Source organism: Hippichthys cyanospilos, chromosome 12 (genome assembly GCF_059441005.1).
Source record: "Hippichthys cyanospilos isolate Australia breed blue-spotted pipefish chromosome 12, RoL_Hcya_1.0, whole genome shotgun sequence".
NCBI lineage: Eukaryota > Metazoa > Chordata > Actinopteri > Syngnathiformes > Syngnathidae > Hippichthys > Hippichthys cyanospilos.
Window position 1 is genome coordinate 1,528,149 of NC_142380.1, and position 24,786 is coordinate 1,552,934.

A 24,786-nucleotide genomic window follows, 5' to 3' on the forward strand; every position below is an offset into this window, starting at 1 on the left:
AATGTATTAAAACGATCTACTTTTAAATCTTGCAACTAGACTGACTTGTGTTGTGACATTTTTCATGCAGCCAAAGTAGCCTTTCAGGACAAACAGCAGGCAAATTCCAAAGCATTTTGCAAAAGTAAAACAGAAAAACTACCACATCGCTTGCACGGTATCCAATGATCAAAATTGATCAAAATCAAAGTCATCTGGCTGTTAGAACAATGAAGGAGGGGGGCATTTTCACATACTTTTTATTTCCACGCTTCTCCTCTAGCTTTTTTGTACATTATTCTTTTTTATACATAAGATCAGACTTGTTCTACACATATATTGAAGCAGGAGGGGAGTGTGGGGGCCGACAAGTGAGAGAATGCCGTCTAGAGCTATGCGTGTGTATTTTACTGTGTGTGTATAAAAGAGTGGGGGCACCAAGCACCACTTCAATTTTTTTTGTTTTTTTGTTTTGTTTTTTTAAATAGATTAATAAAAATACAATCTTTGTCCATGGACTTCAACCAAAAATGACATTTTTTTTTTTTTCATTTTGTTTCGTTTCAATTGGCACACACACAACACCTAGCGCCAACTACTGGTCACCATAAACACTTCACGTGATCCATGGCGGCAAACATTGACGATGAGAGCGAAGAAGTTGAGGGGGAGACAAAACAAAAACGCCGTGTCGGTGTTGAAATGTGACGCGTGGGAATGTTGCCTTCACTTGTTTTCGTGTCTTTAAAAGCTCGCCGAGGTGGCGGGCCGTCCGCGCGGACGCCGCCGAGAAGGAAGGGCCGAAGAGCGCGTGCGGCGCCGGGCTGTCATCTGTTGGCCGGGAAGTAGTTGGGGTCCAGGTAGTTGTAGCTGGTGCTCCGTGGCAGGCGGTAGTCGCGGTCCAGTAAGGTGTCGGGCTGGTGCACGGGGTCCAAGTGGTGGTTGGGCACGTGGCTTTCCGTCTTCAATAAGCTGGACGCCAACAACAACACCACAAGCTCATCTTACGAATTGCCGTTTAGAGACTGCAGAATCTTTACATTGAAGTTGTCATTTCACGACACTGAAAGCAATTTTTGGGGACAGTAATTGGGCTGGGTGACTTTGAAACACAATCGCGACGAGGAGACCCACCAGTCTGAGCAGTCGGTGCAGAAATCCACGGCGCTGTCCTGCGGACAATCCCGACAGTGCCAGCGCACACCCAGGATGGGCTCCATGCCGCACATGTCGCACTGGACACACAGACGGACGGGCGGGCGGGCAAACGTCAGACAAGCGGGGTCTTGGCGCGGCGCGGCTCGGGGCGCCTCACCTTGTAGCCCAGGTGCCGCACGCCCGCTTTGTCCTCGTGGAGTTCCTGAAGCTTTTCTTTCTTCAGACGCTTGAGCTCCAGCAGCTCTTTGTACTCGGGGAGGTTCCGCAGCTCCGCGGGGAGCCCCTCCTCTTCCTGGGAGACGTCGCAAAATGTCGTCAGGAGACCGAGGAGCACAACAACAAACCAAAGCAAGGAGACGCAAGACAGAAAGACAACAGAGGAAAAAGGAAGGAGGAGAGGAGAGGCGGGAAGGAAGGAAGAAGAGACGGAAAGAGGACAGGAAAGAGAAGACAGATGAAGGAAGAAGAAAGAAGACAAAGAAAAATGAGAAAAAGAAGGAAGAACAAAGAGGAGAAAAAGAAAAAACAAAGGAAGAAGACGCGGGTTGAAGCGACCGACCGAGTCGTCGACGTCGTCAGGGGGCCGGCGGGCGGCGCCGTAGAAGGCGGCCCGCTCGTCCTCGTCGTCCTCGTCGTCCATGAAGACGGGGGGCTCGTAGGAGGCCAGGAAGGTGGAGGGGCGTGCCAGGTGCTTGTTGAGGTGGTGCTGCCGCTTGCCGGCCGCCTGATCCAGCGCAAGCGGCCCGTCGGTCTTTTTGTGGGGTCGGGATGCCACGCGATGCGGCGCCTACCTTCTTGGTGTACATGTAGAGGTTGGGCGTTCTTCCGGGCACGGGGATTCCAGCCTTGGTCAGTTTGATGAAGTACTTCTGCACCCTGCTGGCCACCTGCCAGCGCATCGCATCGCATCGCATGGCTCAAAACATTTTCAACTAAACCAAATCTGCGCCTAGGGGTTTCCATCCTAGTCCAGTGTGTCTGAACTTCCTTTTTTTCAGCGAGCTCACCTGCTTGGCCGTCCGGTTGCCCAACTCGTCGGCGATCTTCTGCCACCTTTTGGACTCCACCTCCTCAGGCGGGAACTTGACAAGGAGCTGCTCCAGTTTCTTCTACGGGGATGACACGTCGTCCGCGAGACCTTTGACACGCCGCGCGCGGGCATTCTCTTACCTGCTCGTCGGCGGTCCACAACTGGTTGAAGGTGTCGGGCTTGCTGGAGTGACAAAGGCGGCCCCGGATCAACTGCGGACGCGTAAGCGGCGTGTTAAAATTTGGACTCTTGCCGGATTCCTTGCAAAGTCGCTTAACAAAAGCAAGTGCCTAATGCGACAACATCCGGTTGGTTTTTCACAGTAAAACATACAAGTGACACAAAATAAAGTCATAGATCTTTGTGATCCGGAATGCGAACGCTTACTGCAAAGAAAACAATTAAAGGGGAAAAATGCTATAGTGTATACTAGGCATTGCTGTCTAAAAAAAAACCCCAAAACAAAACGATGCCCAGGATACCAAGCCAAAGCAAAAGCGAAGCGGGCGCGCTGGGGGTCATACCTGTGCCTGCCTGCCATTCTCTGGGGCGTCACTAGTGGGCAGCGCCGAGTACAGGGTGGAGCTTTCGCACTCCTTCTTGGGTTCTACGGGACTTTTGGGTCGGGCGGGCAAACCTAAATCAGACGGGAGGGAAAAAAAATGAAGGAAAAAAAAAAAGGGGGGGGGGTGGCCTTCCAGAGCCGGCGACCTCACCTTTGTCAAAGATGAGCTTGAGGCGCCTGGTTTTGCGTTTCTTGTCGCAGAACTCCCTCTGGAAATCCCCGAGGCCGGACGTGTAGCGCTCCCACGCCAGGTCCGGGAGCTGCACAACACGCTGGGGGCACGGCAGGCCCAGGTTCACCTGGACCCGCCAAAAACAAAGCAATTATTACGACGAGCTTAACCCCATTGGCTGAAAATACCATTTAAGGTTCTATTCCGCCTTTGGTTTTGAAAAACAAAAATGAAGATGAGAGATTCAAAACAAGTTTTGGCCTAACCCGTTTGTTTATTTTGTCCTCCACTTTTGGGATTTGCTTTATTTCTCCTGATACCAAACACACGTTGAAACGGTTTTTATTTTCCCGAATATATTTTTTTCATGCATTAATTTGCATCTATTTTGACAGAAATATTATACAGCATAGTGAAAGTCAGATAAAAACATCGGAACGCTGCGATAAAGGGAACGGGGTGTCGGATGTCCCGCCTTTAATCAAAAGGGCCACGCGCCGTTGCCGAGACTGTCAGGAACGCGAGGAAAGTACCGCCTCAGTTCCTGAACCTCGCGCGGGCGCCAATCGCGAGGTCGTCGGCGCCCGGAACTCACAATCCGCTGTGCCCTATGTATGAAAACCGGCCATTGGTTGAAGGTGCGCCTTCTAATCCGGCGCGGGAAATGCGGTATGAACTTTTTACTGCCGGAAACGGCTTTGTAAGTACACGATCCCTTGACCGATCCCTTTCGACCACGAGAGCAATTAATCAAAGCCCTATTTACAAATGACGACATCAAGCGGCATATTTGGCTTACCCTCTTCTGCAGCTGCTCCACAAAGCTGATGGGGTCCGCCAGGGCCTCTCTTTGGTGCCGCGCCAACGTCTCCAAGTCCAGAATGGCCTGCGTGCGCTGGGCCTCCAGAACGCCAATGGTCTGCAGCAACCTCTGGTAACTGACAAGGGGGAACATCGTTCGAATGGGTCCCTGAGAAAGGCGGACAGAGCGGGATGGACTGGAAAGCACGGATCTGCGTCCGTCTCCTTCAAGGTGACGTGACGGCGTCCTTACGTCCGTGGAAAACACCTGTCTTCCCTCCAACAATACAAATATGCCGCGATCAAATGTGCAATGTGTTCTTGAGTTCAACCTCTCCTGGTGGGACCATCACAAACTGAAGACCCCTTGCGTGTGTGAGAAATTCAAATTCAGATAGTAGTAGCATGGTACCATAATTATTTACCCTGAAATGGTTAGTAAAAATGTGTAGTACGTGCAGGCGGCCAAAACGCAGAATCAGGCTTCCTTTAAACGACTCCCGCCCGGCCTTTATCGAGCCGCCGCCGCCGCGGGCTCGGCCGAACCTTGTCGCGGAAACTCGATCCCATTACTTAGCGGCGAAATGGGTCCCGCCGGCGATAAATTTGAAACATCCGCCGATACGAGAGCGAGACGTTGGCCGATCGCGTTTCAGGAGTCTGCTCTTCCTCCTGCTGCGGCTTCAAATGGAACTGGGCTCAAGGTTGCATCGTCACTGTGCCATTAGTTGGCTTTTATTTAGCCGTGTATTCCAGGAATCTTTATATTAAATGTCACTAAGGTGACAGTTTTACCAATACACTCACGCTCCTTTTGCTTACGGTCTAGCCTTTTCATAAAACGTGTTTTTTTCCAATTTATTTAAGCTCTATTTTACACTTACTTACACTACCCACCCTGAGACTACAGCCAAGGGATGGAAACGGGAAGGGATAACAGTACAGTTACTGTATAAGTTTTAATCATTGAAGATTTAAGTCAATATGTGTACTGCAGTAGTTGGACATCTGGACATGTGCACGTTAACTCGTCTGTCTGCCATGCAGGGAACGTTCAGCGCGTCTCTTCGCAATATATGGACATTGTGCTCAGGTTCTAGTGGCCTTTCCAAACATGTGTTGCATTTTGACAATTTGGATTTTTGAAAAACTCCTGTCAACATTGGTAGTTTAATTTTGTGTGTGTAACCATGGCTCCCAACACTTTTTTCCACCTCTGACACCTGATGAAGACCACTGCTTTGAACTATTGCCAAGCAAATGTTAGAGCCCGCAACTGATTTACACGCAGGCTTAAAATTGTTACAGAGCGGACCGCATTCCCCTTTTCAGGTTTGACGGCATTGCGCCGAATTATTTCAATTTTTACCAGCTACAAATCCCATTAAAATCGAGAGCGTAGCGGGATTATTTGACAGCACGGACGGATATGAAGGCAACAGCGCAAAGATTAGGGTAAGCTACACGAGCGAGGCGGCAAAGGGAGCTTGGCGCGGGAACAAAAGCCCACCAAATCTCCTTGCACGTACTCTTTGTTATGTTTCAGAGCCAGGTGGTCGGATTCAAAGTAATAGACGTCTGGCTCCTCCTCTTCTTCTTCCTCCTCCTCCGCGGGGTGAGCGCAAACCGCTTCCTTGGCAACGTCGGCGTCCCCGGCCCCCGCGGGGACGCCGTCGTGGCAGGCCGTCTCGTCTCCGGGCTCCGCACGGGTGGTCTCGTCGTCATCGGGGGGAAGCAAAGAGTCCGAAGGAGCAGAAAAGTCCCGGTCCGCGGTTTCCGCCGCCTCCCCGTCCTCCTTCAGGGGGCCGTGGTCCCGTGGCGGAGAGCAAGCCTTGGTGGAGGACGCCTTGCGTGGAGAAGTCCGCAGGGTGTACCTGTGCTCATAGAGCTCGGCGAAAGACGGGGGCGTGCACCCGGGCTCGACGGGCGGCGGCGTCGGTGGGGGCGTTGTTTCTCCTGAGTTGCTGTTGCAGGTGGCTGGGGAAGGCGAGGCGGCGGTGTCCGGCACCGGGGCGGGCGAGTGGCCGTCGCACTCGCTGTCCATGACCTGCTCCTCGCCGGCCAGACAAAGGGGGTCGCCCACCACGTCTACCTCCACGTCCTCCACCTCCTGCTCCCTGGCCACCACCAGTTCAGGGAGAGGGTCCTCCGGAGGGACCGGGGACAACGGCGCGGGCGCCGGGCTAGAGTTCGTACAAGGCACCGTGGGGTGGGGAGAGGGAGGCGCCCCCGCCCGGCCGCCATTGAGCAGCGGCGGGCGTCCGGCGGCGGGACTCGAAGACCCGTCGGCGAGAGCGCCGCGGTTCTCAGCCGGGCCGTCCCCGAGTCCGTTTGAGGCCTTGTGAGTGTCAGGGCGCTGCGGCGACCCTTGGCGCTCCTCGGCCAACTCTCCTTCCTCTTCCCGGAGGACAGGCGAGTCGGGAGACGAGTTCGAGTTCCGGGCGCCGACGTCCTCACGAGTGTCGCCCGCGCAAGGTTCGGGAACGGAGGAGGTACTCTGGGGGCTCCCGGCGTCTTCCTCGCGTTCCTGACATTCCCCGGCTCGGGAACAGCGCTTGGCCCTTTTGATTAAAGGCGGGGCATCCGGCACCCCGTTCCCTTTATCGCAGCGTTCCGATTTCTCAGGGCTGATGTCTTTTTCCAGGCACGAGCCGCTCCGTTTGCGCGGGCCGGCCGACAGATCCTCCTCGGATGCCGGGGAACTATAACAGTCTTTTGAGTCATTTAAGCGTCCGTCCAAGGAGAGGGAATCCTGAAGCGACTGGTCATCGGCGTCCTCCTTAGCGTCCTGCTTGCTCTTCTCTTTCTTAGGGTCCGGTTTGGACTCCTGCTTGTCCTCCTTCTTGGAGGCCTGCTTGACGTCCGATTTGGACACCTGCCTGGAGTCCTGCCGGGACTCCTGCCTCTTCTTGGGCGAGCGGGCCCGAGGCAGCGGAGGCACGGCCGTCTCCTCCGGCTGGGCGATGCTGCGGTTCCTGAGGGTCCGGCCACAAAAGTTCTCGTCCAATCCATTGAGCCCCACCGATGACCTTGTGACGCGCGAGGAACGGGACGCGGCCATACTACGGCGGGTGCCTAGGATCTCCTCATCCTGGTGCGCTGTCCACTGTGGCGGAACGCAGGCACCTGTAAAGACACACACGGCTGTCGTGAACTCCGGAGGTAGAACTCTGCCTTTTGTGACCGCTTAGCACCGGAGACTCCTTTCTGCGGGGGGGGGGGGGGGGGGGGGGGGGGGGGGGGGGGCTTTGACACGGGCTTACAACATATTGTGAATCTTCACGTATTGAAAGCGTTACTGATAGGGTGCCAAGTTATTTCAGAGCCAAGTAGTGCGTAGGACTGCAGTCACATTAGTACATGTGGAAAAATGAGCCCTGCGACGCTCGGAGGAAGAGATTTTGCTTAGACCTTTTATGTAATCAAGTTATGTGATTAGCGGTTGCAGTTTGAGTAGGACGGTGGGGGTTGAAGTCGACCCGGGATTTTGTACCAGCGGCGTGCCAAAGGTGGAATGCATTCATTCTTCTAATTTTGTGAGCTACGGGATTTTTCGACGTTCTAAATATTTGGGCGTCCGGCTCTACGTAAAAGCGGCAACAACGGCTGCGTGACAAAATCAGCGAGCGCTATTAGAAAAAAATGGTCGGAACCAACTGACGCTAGACGTAAACCCGTTCGGACTTCCAGCCCTCGGATATTTCGGTGACGTCTGGTGTAATGCATTAAGAGAAGAAAATCGGTTGACGACCGCTTTCAAAGAAAGGTGGCGCGAGAAGGGCGTGTCAGGCTAATCCCGCTAATGAATCTAAAGAGCGCAATAAAAAACGGCGCGGGTCATTTTAAAGTCACGTTCGTTCATTAGAGCGGTGCCATCAATTAGCACGGCGACAACGCAGACATCCTTTCAAAGAGCAGCGATTGGTCAAAACGGCTTCAAATGTCCTAAGTGGACAGGACAAAAGCATTCTTGCTTTTGTGCATAAGGAGACGGAGGGAGATGAGCTTTTATTTGGCTGAGTTTCCATTTCTTGTTTTTGTTCCCCCGGTAAGAGTTTGGAAGCCAGCGTTGACTAACTTTGTCAATAAAATATTACCGCTTTTGTTCCACCACGACAAGTGACCAATTCTTTCAATCCAAAATAGTATAACCACAACATCACTATTCATGCTAAAACAACATTAACATTTACGTTCATCGTTAAACATTTCAAGTTTTTCACGGATTGAAAAAATTCATCTCATTTTTATACTTGACAGTACAAAGTGTTTGAAAAGTATTTTTAACATACTAATGTGAGACTTCTTTTTAAGCTGGCGGTTAAGAATAAAAGACGAGCCGCCGATTCCCAAACAAAAAAACGGTTGAAGGCGCACGCATGACTTGCACTTGGTTGACGGCGGCTGCTGAGATTGCTAACTTGACGCATCCATGCATAAAACAGGGTGGGTGGGGGGGGGGGGGGGGGGGGGGGTGACCGGACCCAAGCGCTGGGCATTCAAGGCAACAAATTAATGAGGCACACTCGGTTCGGTAGCTCATCTCTGGAAGGGTAAAAAAATCAAAATAACAACAAGACCCATCAGCTCGGTTGAATAACTACTCACACGTGGTTACAGTTCAGCTCTTGGCGCAAGGGCTAATTAGCTAACACGCTAATAAAGGCCGCCTTGGGGGCGCATGCTCGAAATAATGCCAGAGACTTGCAAAAGTGCTATTTTATTTGGGTATTTTCAGGCTAAAGGCTAAGCGAACGAAATGAGGCCTGAACTAGCGTCCAAGCGCACAGTGTACACACAGAACAATGGCCAGGACGGATGACGTTTGAAATTAGCGTCAAACCTTGACAAGACATCCACGTGCAAGACATCCAACCCTAAGCTCCAAAACTACAATTCACGGGGAGCCTCTAGGCGTATACTTGAGAAGATTGATCACGTGACGTCATCTGTTTGATTTCTGGCTCGAATGGCATCACTTATGTCGTGAAACATTGCATTTTTCAATTTGTTTGCTCATGATTTGAAATGGAATACCATAACTCTACAAATATAAGACGCAACTGTCTAGAGGTCACACGCTGAATTTTGGGGTCAAACTCTGCTAATTTCAAAGTTATCGTGTATATGATGCACCACCTGTTTGGCAACAGTCCGAACGATATCAAAACAGAAGAAAACTCATCTTTGTCCATTTTTCATATTTTCTTGCGTTCATAACCGTAAGTTACGTATTTGTTGCACGTAAGGGGTGTTCCAGATTTTGTGGGCACTCAGCAAACGCATCGCCAGTGTAACGTCCAATGCGCTTCAGGCACTTGTTCTTCTTTTTGCCCGCGACACGACTTAAACTCATTTCGCCATAAATATCCCAAGTTGCGCACTGGCCGTCTTCCACCAAGATTATGACCGTGTGTGTATATGCCAAAAGACGGCAATTAATAAACCAGTCCAATTGAAAACCTTTCCATGTTCTCTAACATTCTTATATAATTAGCTGGAGACATGCTCCTCTGCATTTTACCAATCTTCCTGTGTGTGAACGAGGATGAATTCGGACATTGCTTCAGTTTGCTCGCTTCTTTTAATACAAATAATTCATTTTTCCATCAGAGTCCAACCCTAAGCTCCAAAGCGCCTTTGGAAGAGGAACATCAATAAATCTGAAAATTCAAATTCCGCCTAAACAGTTTCTGTCATGGGATCGAAAAGCATTGAACTAGGTTTGCGCATACCCTGTTAAAATCTCACAAAGTCTTTGTGCCAGGGGTACTCGGGGAAAAATAACTGCATTTTCAGGCCGTGTAGATTTATTGATGTTTCTCTTCCAAAGTCTGTTTTCATTTGTCTCTTTAATAAAGTATTTATAGCCTGGAAACAATTCATCCTTAAATTTTTTGCAGTAATATCGACTTCGGCACCGCTTTAGGGAATTAGGGTTGTGTCAATACATAGGGATAGGAGCCAATAATAACGACCGTAATTTGATGTTTGTTCACCCTTGCCTTTCTTAAAAATCCCTGGAAACGTTTGACCGGGCAGCAGTTGGGAATGTCAACATTAACCATCGCATAGCTTCAGAGAAAACATGCAAAAGCCAAAGAAAATGCAAAACACAGAGCTAATCCCATCACACACACGATATATTCCAGTAAGACTTTCACTTTGAAAAAACAAACAAAAAAAACAAAACAGCAAATCTCTCTTGCTGTTTGCTTTCCATCATTGGACGTTACCACTGATAAAGTCAACAGTGTGACACATTAAACTGATTAAAAAGGAACCCGAAGGAAAAAAAGGCAGTGATCATTAGGAATTTGGTGCAATTTGATGACATATTTACATGATAGGCTCTTTAAAAATACGCTCGCCTGACTTGAAAGTGACAATGAGATGCTAACGTTCCCAAAATGGTCCAAAAGGACAACGATATGTCATTTAGGACCATTTGAAATGACGACAACGTGCACAATTACGCGTGTGCACACACATACACCTGCCAAACGGGCCGAGGGTGATAGCTAGCAACTTTTCGTCGGAAACGTAAAGCCTGTTGTGCTCGTTACTTTTGGCTCCACTTTAGTCACCACGTAGTATGTAGTAGGATGACTTCCAGCGAGGCCTAGAGGCAACGTGACATCCACGGGGCAGCGTGGCGTGCATCCCCGGTTATAGGACCTCGGATCCCCGCATCCGGGCATGGCGTGTGCCGGCCGCTGCTCGGCCGAACAGCCGCCGTTCGAGGCGGGACTGCGGTCCTTTGGTTTTATTAAAATGTGAACTTATGATAGACACGTGAGTTTGTTTTGTTTTAATCAGTAACCCAGCCGGGGGCGGGCGGCGAGCTAAAACGTTAGCGGGAAGTTGTGTGCAAAACGCCGCTCGGCTAGCCCTAAAATCGGGCTCGAGCCGTGGCTAGACCCTGGAAATGAGGAAAGAAGCTACCTCCGAGGCGACGGGGGTTCGGCGTGAATCCGGTAGACGGGAGAGGCGTCTCCACTAGGCTCGTCGAGCCGATGGAACCGCGGCGGTCCGTCTCGTAGCTAGGCGCTAACCAGCCTAGCTTAGCCGATTGTTCCACTCTCAAGTTTGCCGTTTAATCGGCAAAGGGCGCCGGTCGCTCGCATGCGGCACAGGCAATGATGTCGTTTCCCCTCCGTCGGCGCACAAACCAAAGGCCCCGTTGCCCGGCTCAAAAAAGAAAAAGGAGAGGAAAGCAAAGAATGTGGCACGTACCTCACTTCCGTGCGGTGGCCGCACGCTCGCTCGCGGCCATGTTTTCACAGTGCAGCCGAGCGCTCCGGCTCCGGTGTGAGGGCGACCGAGCGGAGTGTGCCGCGCTCGGCGACACGCTCGTCTTCTCTTGGCCTCCAAATGTCACCCGATGTGTGCCGGGAGCATTATGTTCACCCGGTGGACTCATTTGCCGAGAAACGCGCTTTTCTCCCAACGGTTAGATTTTCCCTCCCAGAAGCTGCTTCCAATAACTTTGTTGTGAACAAAGGACTTTGGATTGGGAATCTTCCGACATCGCGGTCGAGGGCCCTGCTCATGCTTTTATTTTGATACGCTTCGAATTCCCAGTGTAGTCCCCTCGACAGAATGTTTTAACTGAGTAACTTCTTCTCAACAAAGCGGTTGATATGATTGTCTGTGACTGGTCTGACGCTTTTCACGATATCACTTTGTATTTATATTGCTTTTATTTCGGGCCAACTGGAGCTTGTTCTGTCAATTTTCTGAAAACCATTCGAGTCACTCCTGTTTTATTACGGTAGGGTTCTACTTTCAATTGAACTGACCGAGCTTCTGCTTTTATTTTGACAGGTTACTCTTTCCCGATTCTGTTCCCTATTTGTGACTCTTAACCAGAGCGAACAATCAATTCATTTCTGATTTGGATCTTCTCTGACAGTTTATAGCCCATTCTCAGTTATGAAGATTCATTTGGTTATTCCACTGAATACAATTGTTTCTGCTAGGGTACTTCTAGTACTACTTAGTACTTCAACTTTGATAGGGTACTTCATCCTGTTTGTTATAACTTGAATTTGGATTTTCGGCAAGAGGTGTTTTGTGTTTGTGCTGTTTCTCTTTTTTTTTGATCGGTTTCTTCTCATTTCTGTGATAGGACTCACAGTCATGGAAGATTTCCTTAGTTTTTTCTGTTTGCCGAGTTGTGCTTCTCGCAAGGTATAGCGAGAAGGATCGCGATCAGGAGGATTGCGGACAAGATTCGTCGATGTTGTGGGTCAATCAAGATGATCACACAGTTCATCAGATTTGCATCCATGTCTGGTTTTCTTTTATTGTGCGAGGCATCAAAAAACATGAACTTCTTCTGACTGACAAGTACGGCATCCAAAATGCAAACTAATGCCCTCAACTAAGACCGACATTTCTACTTTGTCTAGTGCGGTGTGGTGTCTAGCGAGCAGTTAGGAATTTTGCATTGTTAAAAGCATGCGTGACTACTTTGTGTACGTTTTGATAAATATATACAAAACAACTATTAACATCCTTTTTTTTCCCCCAACTCCCTGTTTGTGATAAATAAGCAAGTGCTGAATCTTAACCAACGTACGCCACTGTTACATTCAAACATCAGCATGCCTGTGTGTGTGCGGAAAGAGCAGCGGTTCTCAAAAGGTGAGACCAAAAGTCAAAGGACTTGTTTTCCATCTGAAATTCATGCATTTTGGGGATCCCAAGCAACCTAGGAAATATTGTACCCCAACTGGAACCAGGTAACTAAGCTTCTCTTGCCTTAGCTGTTTTTTTGTGGGCATCAAAATTGGAAAATTGACCAAGAAAAGCAACTTTGACTTGACGACATGAAATTTGAGCCCGCCTATCGTGACAGGGCGGGCGAAAAAGTCTCGTGCCCGGGATGGAACGGGAAGTCGGCTCTTTTGGATGGATTCAAGCCCTCTACTTTGAATTTTGCCCAAATCCGAAGAAGGCATCCAAAGCCTGAAGGGCAACGTCAAACGGCAACGCTTTTTTGCCCATGTCATTCTGATGCGAGCGGAGCAAGAAAACAAAACGATTATTTTGAAGATTCGCTGTGGCTTTTTTGTTGTAAAATTCAACCCTCATATTGAAGTAAGACGCAAGAGAAAGGCTCGAGGACATGTGCTGGGAAGTGAAGAGGAACTGGTCTATTTTGGGTGAGGAGTTGACACAGATCAGCAGATCCAAAAGCCATGGGCGGAGCGGATCATTTGAAGGATTGGCTCTGCATATGGGAGCACTTGAGAAGCGCTGCTCTGCGCGACAGTGCACGAGGAATTCCTGAGACTCGTCTCTAATTAGTCCCTTCGTAACCTTAAGATGTCCGTCGCTGGGAATGCGTCACAACAAACATGTGGTACATGTGCCCATTTGGTCAAAATAAAATGGCATTCCGTGGATTTTTTTTTTCTTCCCCGGTTGTTAACCAACTGCACACATTTAAAATAGTGACACGAGACAACTGCAGTGCTAATAGAAACATATACACATTTGTACAACACCACAAAGTTTTGATTCCCTTTCTGGAGCGAGCTGTCGCGTAAGCAGTTAATGTTAGCGTCCTTTTTTCTTTTTGCGTGAATGCGTTTCGAATCAAAGTGCAAAAAATTAAAAAGGCCTTTTTTTTTGTAACTTGTTCGCTCGCTCTTTGTTTTCGCTTTTAAAGTGAGCGCGTCTCCACCTCGATTTTTTCCTCCGACTGCTGGGAGGTGTCCGAGGCCACGCTGGGCCGCACGGTCACCGGCGGTCCGCCGCCATAGATGCCATGCAGGAAGTTCCACGTCTCCTCGGAGATCTGGCCCGAGTCGGCGCCTGCGGAGACGGAGCGGTGATGTTAGCCGCTTGTCGACGCGAGTCATCACCGGTTCAAACATCTGTCGTGCTTTGCGCCAAAAAACAGTAGGCCTTATTTTCAGGAGCGAACAGACTTTGTACCTTGTTTGAGTGTTAAATGGCCACCCTTGTTCACTGCTATCTTGGAGTTATCAATTGGTCCTGGTGGATCTGGAAAAGTGAGACATAGCAATTCTAGATCTTTGATTACACAAAAACAATTTCCTTTTTTTTATTTTAGATTGTTGTTCTGCATGGGAAGCTAAATATTTGTAGCGAGAGAGAAACCATTTCTGTATTAAAAGTAGCATACTGTAGGTTGAGGGATGGGGGAGATTGATAGTTGTTCAAAATAGATGTGGCACTACAACAGGGAAAGCTGTAGGAATGCAAAATGTCATTTTTGATGACTAGCAATCTAGGTCATATGGGCTCAGCCATTGTGTGAACAGTAGCATACATACACATCATAGGCCTTATTTGAGGAAGGCATTCATTTCTGTTACATTTTCCCGGGCGTTATTATCAACTAAGGTGACACCATTAAAACACTTCCTCTGCCTTTCATTTCATGTTTGAGTGGTGATGTGAAAAGGCCAGTGCCTATTTGAGGAAGGTGTTTCCTTCTTTTCGCAGCTGGCATATCCAGCAACTAATTGGGACCAGGAGGAGCAACTTTGCATCTTCTCGGTGATGTGATGACACATTTATTCTAATTGGACGTGCGCGCGCGTGGACCGCCACTTACCGTTGTCTTTCCCTTTGACAAAACCCTCCCAGTCGCGGAACCACTGCATGCTGATGCAGTATATGACTGCCGGAGACTCCTCATCCTGGAAGGCCTTGTTCAGCTGCAGAGAGTGCAAAAGTGGGAGTGGTGGGAGGGAGGGAGGGAGTGAGTGAGCGAGCGGCGAGGGGGAAGAAGAGGAGGAGGAGGAGGAGGCGGCGGCGGGGGAGGATTTCGCGCAGAATAAATGAAGTGAGGATGAAAGGACTGAGTAAGGAGATGGAAAACTAAATCAATTCTCTCTGGTCCTCTGCTGTAATTACACCACATTCTGGACGCACTTGCGCCTGTGTTGTCTTTCTGGGAAGTGAAACCCTTCCTGTCCTTGGTATGCGCAAACACACGCACGTACGCGCACAGTATTGCCTAAAGAAATACTGTCCATCAGAAGGTGCAGAATTTGTACACCGTCTGAAATAATAAACTTCACAACAAGTAGTTTGGCATCGTGAACAAACATCATATGCCACACCCAGTTCAAGTCTACTGTAAACTCGACAAAACAAAAAATTAGCGTACATGCTGTGCATTTAAACCGTCACATATATTTTGTCAACAGTCCACTATCTTATTGCTAATGCATCCTGGGATAAGCCATAGACAGGCTAGCAAATAATATCTATATGACGATACTGGAATGCTTTTAGGGAAGGATACTTCAACACCAAAAGGGCAGCTACACTTTTTATCTTCTGAGGAATAAATAAGATATAAATATACATAATGATAGTGCTGTTTGCTCATGAAACGGGAAAAGGGGGATATCGCATCACCAGTGCACTTTCACACAACAACATACTGTAAAGTGTGTCACATGCTAAGCCTTTCTTGGCACTGTGAAATAATACCTGCACGCACACAGGTGATGTCTGGCTTCTGTCACGGCTTTCACATAATCGCTCCAGTTTTTTTTTTTTTTTTTTAAGGCAGCTGCGTCCGTCTCAGTGCATTAATGATGAGGCTTTCATCAGCTTTGCACTCTTATCTCTCCCCGGGGCGACCAGCGCAAAACAAAGCCCCGCATGGCACAGTAACACTAATGCAATATTAATGGCGGCAATCATATCATTATTAGCCATTTAATCGAAAAGCCAGAGGCCGGGGAGCCACCTTACCCGGACAAACATGTCCAGTTCCGACTTGCGCCGCTTCTCCAGCTTCTCCACTTCAATCTGGCACGTGTTGCAGACATAAAGGTGATTGACGGCAGGTCCTCCCCCATACCTTAGAACACAGCCACACGTCAGCCGCAAAATGGGCGGAGCAGCCGGGCCGAGTCGGCGTACCTGCTATACAGGTGATCCCACACGTTCTGCGGTAACATGACGGCCAGTTCGTCGATATATGTGGCTTTGTTGGGCGGCACACCTGACGTGACAGGAGAAAGGACGTTGGCGCCGACAGCCACAGATATCGGCAACCGCAAGAAAAGTACACCGATTCACGGGGTCAAAGTACCGCCGTGCGAGCAGAGGAAGTCGTCATTGGAGATGGGCCCCGGCTCGGCGAAGGTCTTGAATTTGTTGAGCCACTGGCGGGAAATGTAGAACTGCAGCAGGCTGGGCTCCATAATGTTTAGCAAACCCGACACACGATTGCGCTCCTTCAGCGTATCGTCGTTGCTTTTCCTGCGGGGGTTGCAGTAGACGGAATTTGGCAATTCATTCAAATTTGAAAGGGGACCCCAGATTTTTACTTTGATATGTTCTCTGTCCCCTATAGTCCAAACACGGCATTCTAGTTCATATATTTTGTGGAATATGATTTAAACAGCGAAAAGCATTGAGAAAAGAGTATGAACAAGTGACTTGAGACAGCGGTCCCCAACCGCTGGTCCGTGGATCAACTGGTACCGGGTCGCATAGGTTGCACTCAAAATAATGAACCGTTTTTGTTTCATATGTTATCCGTGTTTTAAAGATCATTCATTATGAAAAACCTTTTACTTCGAAAGCTGGACGGGTTCTCTTGTATTCATTTCGGTCACGTGATCGCTAAAATTTTCGAAAGTATTTTGGAGACTCTCGATGTCCCATCTGTGTGACGAGAGAAACAAGCTGAAGGCTCCCTTTAGTTTGCCGTCAATCAATTTCTCAAGCATTGGCCAGCTCGTGTTGATCAAAAGGTTGGGGACCCCTGACTTAAGGGATATGGATGGCGGTCCAACTACTCGGCGGCCCTGCAGCGACTTCTTTTTTGTGTGCTAGTACTGCGACGGCTTGCTTACTTGTAAAAGAGGACGTAAGCCTCAGCGTTCTGGACGCAAGCTTCTGACACCTCTGTCACGCTTTGGTCGTCAAACTCATACCAAAGATTGTTGAGGTCGTTCCTGCAGTATGCAATGTAGTGGCCGCCTGCGGAAGCAAGGCAAGGGCGGCGAGTTACGACGCCGGCATTTGTGTGACATTTCTGCCGCCGCCCACTCACTGCTGGCAGTGCCGTGATGGCAGATGACAGACAGCAGGTCGTAGTTGGCAGTCTGCGTCAAGCTATCCTTGGCTAAGAAGGGCTGCAGGTCCAGGCCCTCCAAAGGGAAGGAGACGTGAGTGCCGATCTTGGTGGAGAACATCAGCTCGTGCCTGAAGCGTTTCAGGTGGATGCACAGAATCTAAAGGAAAACACGTTCATTACAATCCTGAGATTTGAGCGGCTCGGTTTGTCAGATGTCGAGCGTGTACCTCTGGCAAACTTTGCACTTTGCAAAACTTGACTCCGTTTCGTAGCCTTGGGAGGGGGGAAGGATGATAGTATCATTTAAAATAATTTGGACGAGAAATAAAAATGAAAGAGTACTTACTTCTTGCATTTTTCACAGCTGTACATGTTGTCGCCTAGAAAAATTACATCACAAAAATTGCAAGACTTGGATGAAATCTCAAAGCCCTTGGAATGTGCACACGAAACTTCCGTTCAAAAGCAAAAAAACAATCTCGGCTAAAATGCAAAACACGTAAATTACGCAATAAATTTGAATATGCAGTCAATATTAAAGGCCTAAAAATACTGTGAAAATTTCAGACGGATCACATGTCAAATTTTCCGCTAGGTGTGTGTGCGGCCTACATGGCCATGTAGCTCCACCGCTGGCAAACAAGATAACAGCAATTCTGCTCAGCATTCCACTCGGCGGAACAATCGATCATTGATGCCCGTCCCCGAAAATAAACAGAAGCCGGCTCACCTTTCAGCTCGTCCCGGGCAAAGAAGGCCGCAAGACAATCTTGTAGCGTGACCACCGGACCCCAGAACCAGCTGAAAAAAAAAGAAGCAGACCAAAGATAGATGACGGCCGCTCCATTTCCAATGGCTGAAATTTCTAAAGTAGGCGGACCTTTTAATGTATTCCATGACAAAGGCGATCCAGCCCTGCGGCGCGTACGCTTCCCCGCAGGAGCCGGCTTTCACCAAGGATGTCTGGTGGGTAGCGGAGTGCAGTTTGGCCAGGTCTTCCTTCCCTGGGATGGGTAAGGAAATGTCCTGGAAGTTCTCCAGCGTGACAGACACCTGAAAACATGCAAGCATGTTCAGTGAGTAGCTGCTGGACGTTCGGAATGATGCGAGGGTGACCACACAACACTGACCCGATCGCAGGTGAGGCACTGCACAGAGCTCACAATAGTCCCGTCGAAGACGTCCGAGATGACGCTGCGGTACCTCCGCTGACATTTGTTCTTGGGTGCCGAGAATGTGCTCATTGCTGACATATTGGAAAAGAATGAGCTTTATCCACAAACTAGGGAGCCATTTTTAACAAAAGATAGTCAGGTACTTGTTCTAAAGATATTTACCCACAACACCCTAAAATTGTTTTTTTAAAAAGTGCTCTTTTGCTGATAGGAAACTTGTCTCATACCTTTCTTGTGCGCAGTGTTGAGGCTGGGCCACACAGAAGAAGTTTTGGGTGGGCTGCTGGACATTTTGTGGCCCTCCATAGGGACTGGGCTTTGTGGTCTTGTGACATTGGACATTTGGATGTCCGGAAAGGACTCTGGAGGAAGAAATAAAGTCAGCCTATCGCAGTGAACCACGTGGATTAGGCACAAAATGTTAGTGATTTTGGGCTTTCAGCTAAAATTTTACAATGAATCTAAAATACATTACAACGTTTAACCTCATTGAATCTTCTCTAAATCTGTGAACAACTGCTCAAAGATCCAGTCCACTTCTATTAAACATTTTCTCCTTACCTGATGACCTGCTTTGTGTCTTAATGTGTCCCTGACTGCTGATAATGGGTGTGGTCTCATTGGTGGTGTCAACATCTTTGTCCATGTCCCCCGCCGCGTTCTCTCCAGCGCGGTAGATGTCGTTGATCATGTTCTTCTCCTTCTGCCACTCCCTGTTGGCCTGATCGTCGTCCTGCTCGGGAATCAGCATCTCCGTCTCGTTGTCAACGACAACAGCGGGCGCAACCACGTGCGGCGCTTCGCCGTCGGCCCGATCGCTGCAGCCGCACGACTCGCATGACTGAAAGTCACTGTCCGACTGATTGTGGTTCTCCTCCTTGGGCGGGGTGTCTTCCACCGCGACGCTGGTGGACTCGTACGGCTCGGGCAGCGTCTCCTTCAGCTCTTCGTGCAGCTGGTCCATCAAGCAGCGCAAAAACTCTTGCGAGTCCTGCGAGCCAAAAGTGGGACGAAGAGCATGAAAATCAGAGGCGTTAGCTTGTTTTGGTGAAACGCTAAGACAAAGCTAAAGCCTGCGTGTGTGTGAAAGCTCTACCAAACTTCAAAACCTTTGGGAATGTTTCACGCTTAAACTAATTCTGAAACACAACCCAAGGCTGCATAATAGACCTCAGCTAAGTCTAATTTACCAGACAGTCAAAAAGGTTTTTTGATGTTGATGACGCACAAATAAAGAATTGTCACATACCTGCTGAGAGTATCCTCTGAACATTGGGTTTATGGCTTTGATTCCCTGGAACAAGTTAGTCGGGACCACGTAGGACGGTCTGCAATGTAACATATCACTGCAATACATGATGGAAGGGTACGGAGAACTTAGATTAAAAAAAATAAAATCTGCCAACCTGTTCTTGTGCCACAGGTCAGACACGAGTTTCTGGTAGCTCTTGCACAGTGCAGGCTTCTTGTCCGTCCTCACTAAGCCGCCGCACTCCAGGAAGAACTGTGTCAGGGGCGGGCTGTGACATGAGGGACAATGTTACTGTGGGACGCTATGAGAAAAATTGATAGTTCAAGTGTAAAAACTTTTTTAAAAAATTGTATGTGGGTACAATGCTTTAGCAACTTCTGAGTCAAAAAAAAAAAAGACAAACTAGACATAATGAATACGCTTTGAATTTGCGCTGACTTGTGGAAAGTGATTTCATTTGCAAATGTATACGTGCCGTCGCACACTCGCCTCCGGGCATGCAGTGGCTCAGAGAAGGATTGCTGTTTGCCACCAAACTTTGTTACTTTTAGTGGCCAGTCGCAAATTGCAGAAGCAATAACAAAGACGAGCCTGTGGGGAGCGACAATCGGGCTTCTCTTATAAGCTGTGCACTGCATCCTATTTCAGTGCGTGTATGAAAGCCAAAGAAAAAGGCATTGTGAAGTAAAATATGGTCGCCTCACCAGTTGGATAGGGCCTGTAGAGCTGCGTTCATGTAGCATGTGTTGCCAATGTTCTTCAGTCCGGTCAGGCCTGGGAAGAAAAAAAGCCAATGTCTCCGTCAAATCTCATCACATTCATCTTGTCAATATGTCAGAAGCCGTAGTGTCAAATCAGGAACCGCTTTTGGAAGAAACCAGAAGTCAAAAAGCGTGCGACTTAACCTAGCCAATCTGGGAGGAGCCCAAACGGTGCCAGTTCTGCTCACCTCGAGCACGCATGTCATCCTCTTCCTCTGTCTCCATGTCCAGGTCTTCACAAATGCCATTGGGGGTCACACGGAGGGAGGCGGGGCTCACAGGAGAGACTCTGTTGTTACCCTTTATGACAAACGCGCATGCACAAAAACAACTGTCTGTTATCTGGACAGCTCAAAGACAAGAGGAAAACACTGTTACGCAACAAAGCAATAATGCTATAAAATAGTCCTATTCAAAATGCTAAAAGGACATGTACCTGCTGAGAGGCGGCGAGTGGCTTGCTGCTGGACTGCGGAGGCTGAGGGACTAGTTTACGCTCCAGGAAGACCTCCTTGCCGCAGGCGTAACACCACACTCGCAGCGTTGTCAGGTTCACAGTCAAGTTGTGGCCCGTCTCCTGCAACAAAATGAATATATACAGCACATTTGGCTTTTCAATGTCTGGACTATCTAAAGGCGTATAAATACATTTTTGGACAAAGACATCTTTGGGATTGAGTTGAGTCATAAATAAACAATGTATCCGTGAGCTACAGTGAGTGAATGAAGCTCCTCCCGTGACTTGACCTAATTCCTCAGAGCGAACATGTACCCAAAGACATATTTTCATTTTTTAGACATGAATTTGACCCGAGTACCAAAAATGTAATTTTGGAGACGGGTGTGTCAGGGGGAAGGATGGAGCGGCGGACAGCCCGTGTGCATTATTGATGGACGCTGCATTAGCGGTCACACATCGGCAGAGAAAAAGGCCCAGACAACAAAGTCAGTCTAAATGATACATGAGAGGAACTATAGCAGACATTATTAAGCGCTTTCATATGTGCCTTTATTGGCCTCTGTATCAGTCATTGTGATGTGTTGCACAGCAGTTTATCACACAAGACTCGATACTGTGGCCAGAATAGAAGGCTACAGGACATGTACTGCACATTAAAGGTAGTGATTTACTCATGAAATCAGAGTATTTTATACAAGCACCATGGGGGGAAAAAAACAACATCTTTAAAAGCGGAGTGATTCATTTTTTCACACTTGTAGGACCTTGAATAGAATGTTACAATGTAATGGTTTTTAAAGGCTGAGCAATCAATAAAGGTCTTTATTATGACGACAGTTAGACCCTGGAACAGATTTTACAGTGGGCAACTCTGCAATAACAAATGCCAATGGTGCTTTTGTAGCGTTAATACCTCAAGACGAGTGCAACTGTTGCACTTGCTTTTGGATTTTATCTCTTAATCCTTGTGCAGTGTTTTGACCATTTTATTGGCTCATTTTCTTCACATCATTCTCGCAGTATTTTAGACAACGGATGGCACACTCCTTGTAGTGTGATAACAAAGGGGCCGTGCCATTTTGAACTTTGACATGTTGTCAAATTGGGTCAAATTTCAGCTCCCTAGTGCTCGGGTTATATGCAACACGGATTATTTCCTTTCTGAGTTTGGTCATGTGACATTCAAAAGGTAACATGCGATTGGTCATTATCAGGGCTCTGAAAGAAAGTGTCTGGAATCTGATAAAGGATGGTTGAAAAGTGGCTATTGTATTTTATTGGCATTTTTTTTAGTTTATTTTAAACATCATGAAATTGACATAAAAGAAAAATCACTTTATACGTGGAGCCATGTCCTTCCCTTACTGTAGCCCTATGTGGACCAAATGTGATTTTATGACTAAGTTACAGAGCAGAGTGCTATTTAATCCATCAAGTGGCTGGCAGGACATCACAGTGCTTTCAAATCAATCCCCCACCATTAACAATCTTCGCAAGCACACACACAATCCACTACATCTTTCATTTGGGTCAAGGAGCGCAGAGTCTCTGTGGAGGCACAGCAAACCATGACTCTGCATTTATATCGCTTTAGCAACGATTCAGCCAAAGGAGAAAAAAGATGGGACAACAACGGATTGTGTAAACGTGCAAGGCTGCTGCCCTCCACCCCCCCCCACACACACACACACACATGCTTAACCAAGCATGAATAATAGATGAGCCACTCGTGAGATTGTGCTAGATGTGGAGACGCCTTAGGTTGGATTTACGTGGCATGTCCAAGCAGCAAATTCCAATTGAACATTTGCACTGGGATGTAAAAGGTCTGCATGTATGTTTGCCTGTACATACAATCTCTAAATGTCTGAATTTTGTACTTGTAGTATCAAAATATAATATGCGTTTTACCCAATTAACTGCAAATAAAGATCAGATAGTCTGGTAGTCCCCCCTCGGACATATGAAGAAGACGGGAGACTGTTGTGACACATTCCAAACAGCCATTACTTGGCCGAAAATTCTGCCGCCCCTTTGATGATGTTGACCGGTTTTCACATCTTTTGATGAATTTTGGTTGGATGTCAAGTTGTTGGTAAGGTCACTGTTGTGCCATTATTTCTCTACTTATTGATGACTGCCTTAGGTATTTACATACATTCAATATCTACTGTACTGTACACCTGATACTTTTATATATCTTTTGAAGTCACGCATATCTAGTATGGCTTTGTTCCAGTGGCAGAAAACATGAAACAATTGGTATGAGCAGAGGCCTCACCTGTGAATGTCCTGTGCTGTGGTCCACATGAGATTCTCCACAGCCGACGTACGCACAGCCATTCTAATAACACAACAAAACGGTATGTTTTAAAAAAAATTAATCTGGATTTTTTTGTTTAATTTACCTCCAAACAAGCCCACAAATTTGGTCCTCCAACTTTACAGTCTTGACACTGGCCCTGGAAATAAGATGCCACAGCCATTAAGGTGTGTGGATAAAGCAGTGCTAAATACTGTATTTTGACAAGTATAGTTGAGCGATTGTTGTAACGAAAACAAACTGACTCACATGTGATTTATGAATGAGTTCCTCTTTGGTAATCTCCCCTACGCAGTCCAGGTGGGGACAGTCGCAGCTGGGGGCCGGCGGCATTGCTCACCCGACAGCTGCTAAAGAAAAAAAAAAAAGAGGAAAGAAAGTCATTTCCTCTTTTAAATAAAACAAATGTAACGAGAATGGCTGCAGCATTGTTGATAGCTTTCAATATCGTGAGCATCTCAACGACAGGTGGTTGGGGGGCGTGGCTGAGCCACGACAATCGCCAACAATCACTGTTGTTATCAGGGTGCATGTCACACCGCCCTTGCAGCATCTTGATATCCGTTCCGTGCAAAACAATGACTACATTCAAATCGGCCCAATGGCAAAGCTCGCAAAGTAACTGAAACAATGTATCATTCATTTTAACATAGGCCAGGTTACAGAATAGCTTGGGGAAAATGATGTGGACCAAACTTACAATGATAAAAATGGTAAGAAAAAGTCAAATTTAAACAAAATATTATTAGAATAAAAGTGTAATTTGTGATAATGAAGCTGCAATATGAAAAGAATAAAGCCATCATATCACGTGAAATAAATTGTGAACATTTAATGAATAGTGCCATCATGTTCAAAGAGTAAAGTAGTGACATGCGTTATTTTCACAAGCTATTTTCGGTTTATCAAAGATATATCAATCACATGACTGCCAGGCAATCTAATAACCACAAGTCTGTTTACGCGACTATAGAATCGTAAGCATGAATGCAAATACCGGCATTTAATTGTATCACACTGTACATTGATAAGGACTAGTATTTTCATAATAATCTTACTATTTTAAATTAGGAACGGCATTTCTCGTTAGCCTTTTAATTAAAGCATGCAAAATTGCCATACAGCAGTGCATCGGGGGTTGAGATGCTATACCTGGGTGGGGCACTCCACTGTGCCGGAGAAGGCAACCAGTAGTGCTCACAACAATTGCCGATTCGCACATGACCGTTCCCTTCACTCATCAAATCGTCGATGTTGCGTTGACGTACACGTGTGGTTCACCGTGCGTCAAGTTTTGGACACTTGGTGTGTTTAGTCAACCGATGCAGTGTAAAGTAAATGCTAAAGTCAATTGTCGCCCGTTCGCGGTAACTTCCGTCACGTTGGCTTGACAAACCTTTTACCTATCATTTGTTTGATGCATAAATAAGTCATGAAACCTCCAATGTAAATGCGCGTGAGGTCGGCCTATAGATGTGAGCTGTCAAAAACAGGCGAGGCTGATTTGACATCGCATTTAGCACTTAGCATCAATCTGACACATTTGAGACTTTCGTTTGGAGACTAAGCGGCAACACACACAAACCGGAGGCGTAAAAACAAAACAGGTGTTTAACTTCAAAGACAATGGCGAAAGATTAGCATAATAGCAACCCGTTAGCGTGACGCTAACGTTAGCCTGATAGCGTTGCGGAACCAAGAGAGCCGACAAAGCCCCTCGGAGGCTTCTCCGCCAAAACCCCACCCGGCGGCGACTGAGGTCGGCGCTTACCTTTACGATAAACGTCGGCGGTGCTGCCAACGCAGGTTATTTACCAGTGGAATCCCAAAATGTTCGCGTTGGTTGCGCTTTTACCGTTTTCGTTCTGGACATTTAAAACCGAACCCCTTGGCCGTTCTGCGTGGTTGCTAACGTTACAGCCTTGTCCAATCAAAGGACACGCAGCGGCTACAAGAGAGAAATCAAGCGTGGCTTCTTCCGGCCGTTAACAAAAACCCGACCCACCGTTACGTTTTCAAAGAACAA

At 47.7% G+C, this 24,786-nt stretch overlaps 2 protein-coding genes across 3 annotated transcripts; both read right to left on the reverse strand.

Annotated features, from left to right (window-relative positions):
* Positions 1 to 222: 222 nt before the first annotated feature.
* zzz3 (zinc finger, ZZ-type containing 3) lies at positions 223 to 11,150 on the reverse strand. Of its 2 annotated transcripts, none has more exons than XM_088430093.1 (12): positions 10,942 to 11,150; positions 5,235 to 6,831; positions 3,704 to 3,842; positions 2,884 to 3,031; positions 2,692 to 2,804; positions 2,308 to 2,379; positions 2,145 to 2,246; positions 1,929 to 2,024; positions 1,697 to 1,861; positions 1,295 to 1,429; positions 1,114 to 1,214; positions 223 to 951 (listed from the first exon to the last, which is right to left on the reverse strand). In XM_088430093.1, the coding sequence occupies exons 2-12, from the start codon at positions 6,764 to 6,766 to the stop codon at positions 807 to 809; spliced, it is 2,748 nt and encodes a 915-aa protein (XP_088286219.1). In that variant the 5' UTR covers positions 6,767 to 6,831; positions 10,942 to 11,150; the 3' UTR covers positions 223 to 806. The 2 variants fall into 2 exon arrangements, with proteins under 2 accessions (XP_088286219.1, XP_088286220.1); XM_088430094.1 differs by lacking the exon at positions 10,942 to 11,150 and adding an exon at positions 10,651 to 10,903.
* An 832-nt stretch (positions 11,151 to 11,982) lies between these two features.
* On the reverse strand, positions 11,983 to 24,770 carry usp33 (ubiquitin specific peptidase 33). Its single transcript, XM_088429756.1, has 24 exons — positions 24,532 to 24,770; positions 23,010 to 23,110; positions 22,846 to 22,899; positions 22,719 to 22,781; positions 20,414 to 20,554; positions 20,166 to 20,277; positions 19,921 to 19,990; positions 19,371 to 19,484; positions 19,214 to 19,292; positions 18,526 to 18,955; positions 18,192 to 18,326; positions 17,920 to 18,035; positions 17,670 to 17,842; positions 17,520 to 17,590; positions 17,136 to 17,169; positions 17,017 to 17,062; positions 16,766 to 16,946; positions 16,566 to 16,692; positions 15,797 to 15,966; positions 15,625 to 15,706; positions 15,454 to 15,562; positions 14,300 to 14,402; positions 13,654 to 13,722; positions 11,983 to 13,530 (listed from the first exon to the last, which is right to left on the reverse strand). Exons 2-24 carry the CDS (start codon positions 23,091 to 23,093, stop codon positions 13,379 to 13,381), a joined length of 2,715 nt encoding a protein of 904 aa, XP_088285882.1. The 5' UTR covers positions 23,094 to 23,110; positions 24,532 to 24,770; the 3' UTR covers positions 11,983 to 13,378.
* Between the last annotated feature and the right edge of the window lie 16 nt (positions 24,771 to 24,786).

Bases quoted from the DNA above. Each gene is read 5' to 3' on its own strand.
- usp33 (XM_088429756.1), bottom strand. From the start codon at position 23,093: ATGCCGCCGGCCCCCAGCTGCGACTGTCCCCACCTGGACTGCGTAGGG. The intron at 15,967-16,565 runs GTAAGCAAGCCG...CAACCCCCGCAG, and splicing joins GCTTACGTCCTCTTTTACAA to GAAAAGCAACGACGATACGC. The intron at 13,531-13,653 runs GTACAAAGTCTG...CCGTCTCCGCAG, and splicing joins CCATTTAACACTCAAACAAG to GCGCCGACTCGGGCCAGATC.
- zzz3 (XM_088430093.1), bottom strand. From the start codon at position 6,766: ATGGCCGCGTCCCGTTCCTCGCGCGTCACAAGGTCATCGGTGGGGCTC. The intron at 1,430-1,696 runs GTCGGTCGCTTC...GACGTCTCCCAG, and splicing joins CTGACGACGTCGACGACTCG to GAAGAGGAGGGGCTCCCCGC. The intron at 952-1,113 runs GTGGGTCTCCTC...GTTGGCGTCCAG, and splicing joins TGCACCGACTGCTCAGACTG to CTTATTGAAGACGGAAAGCC.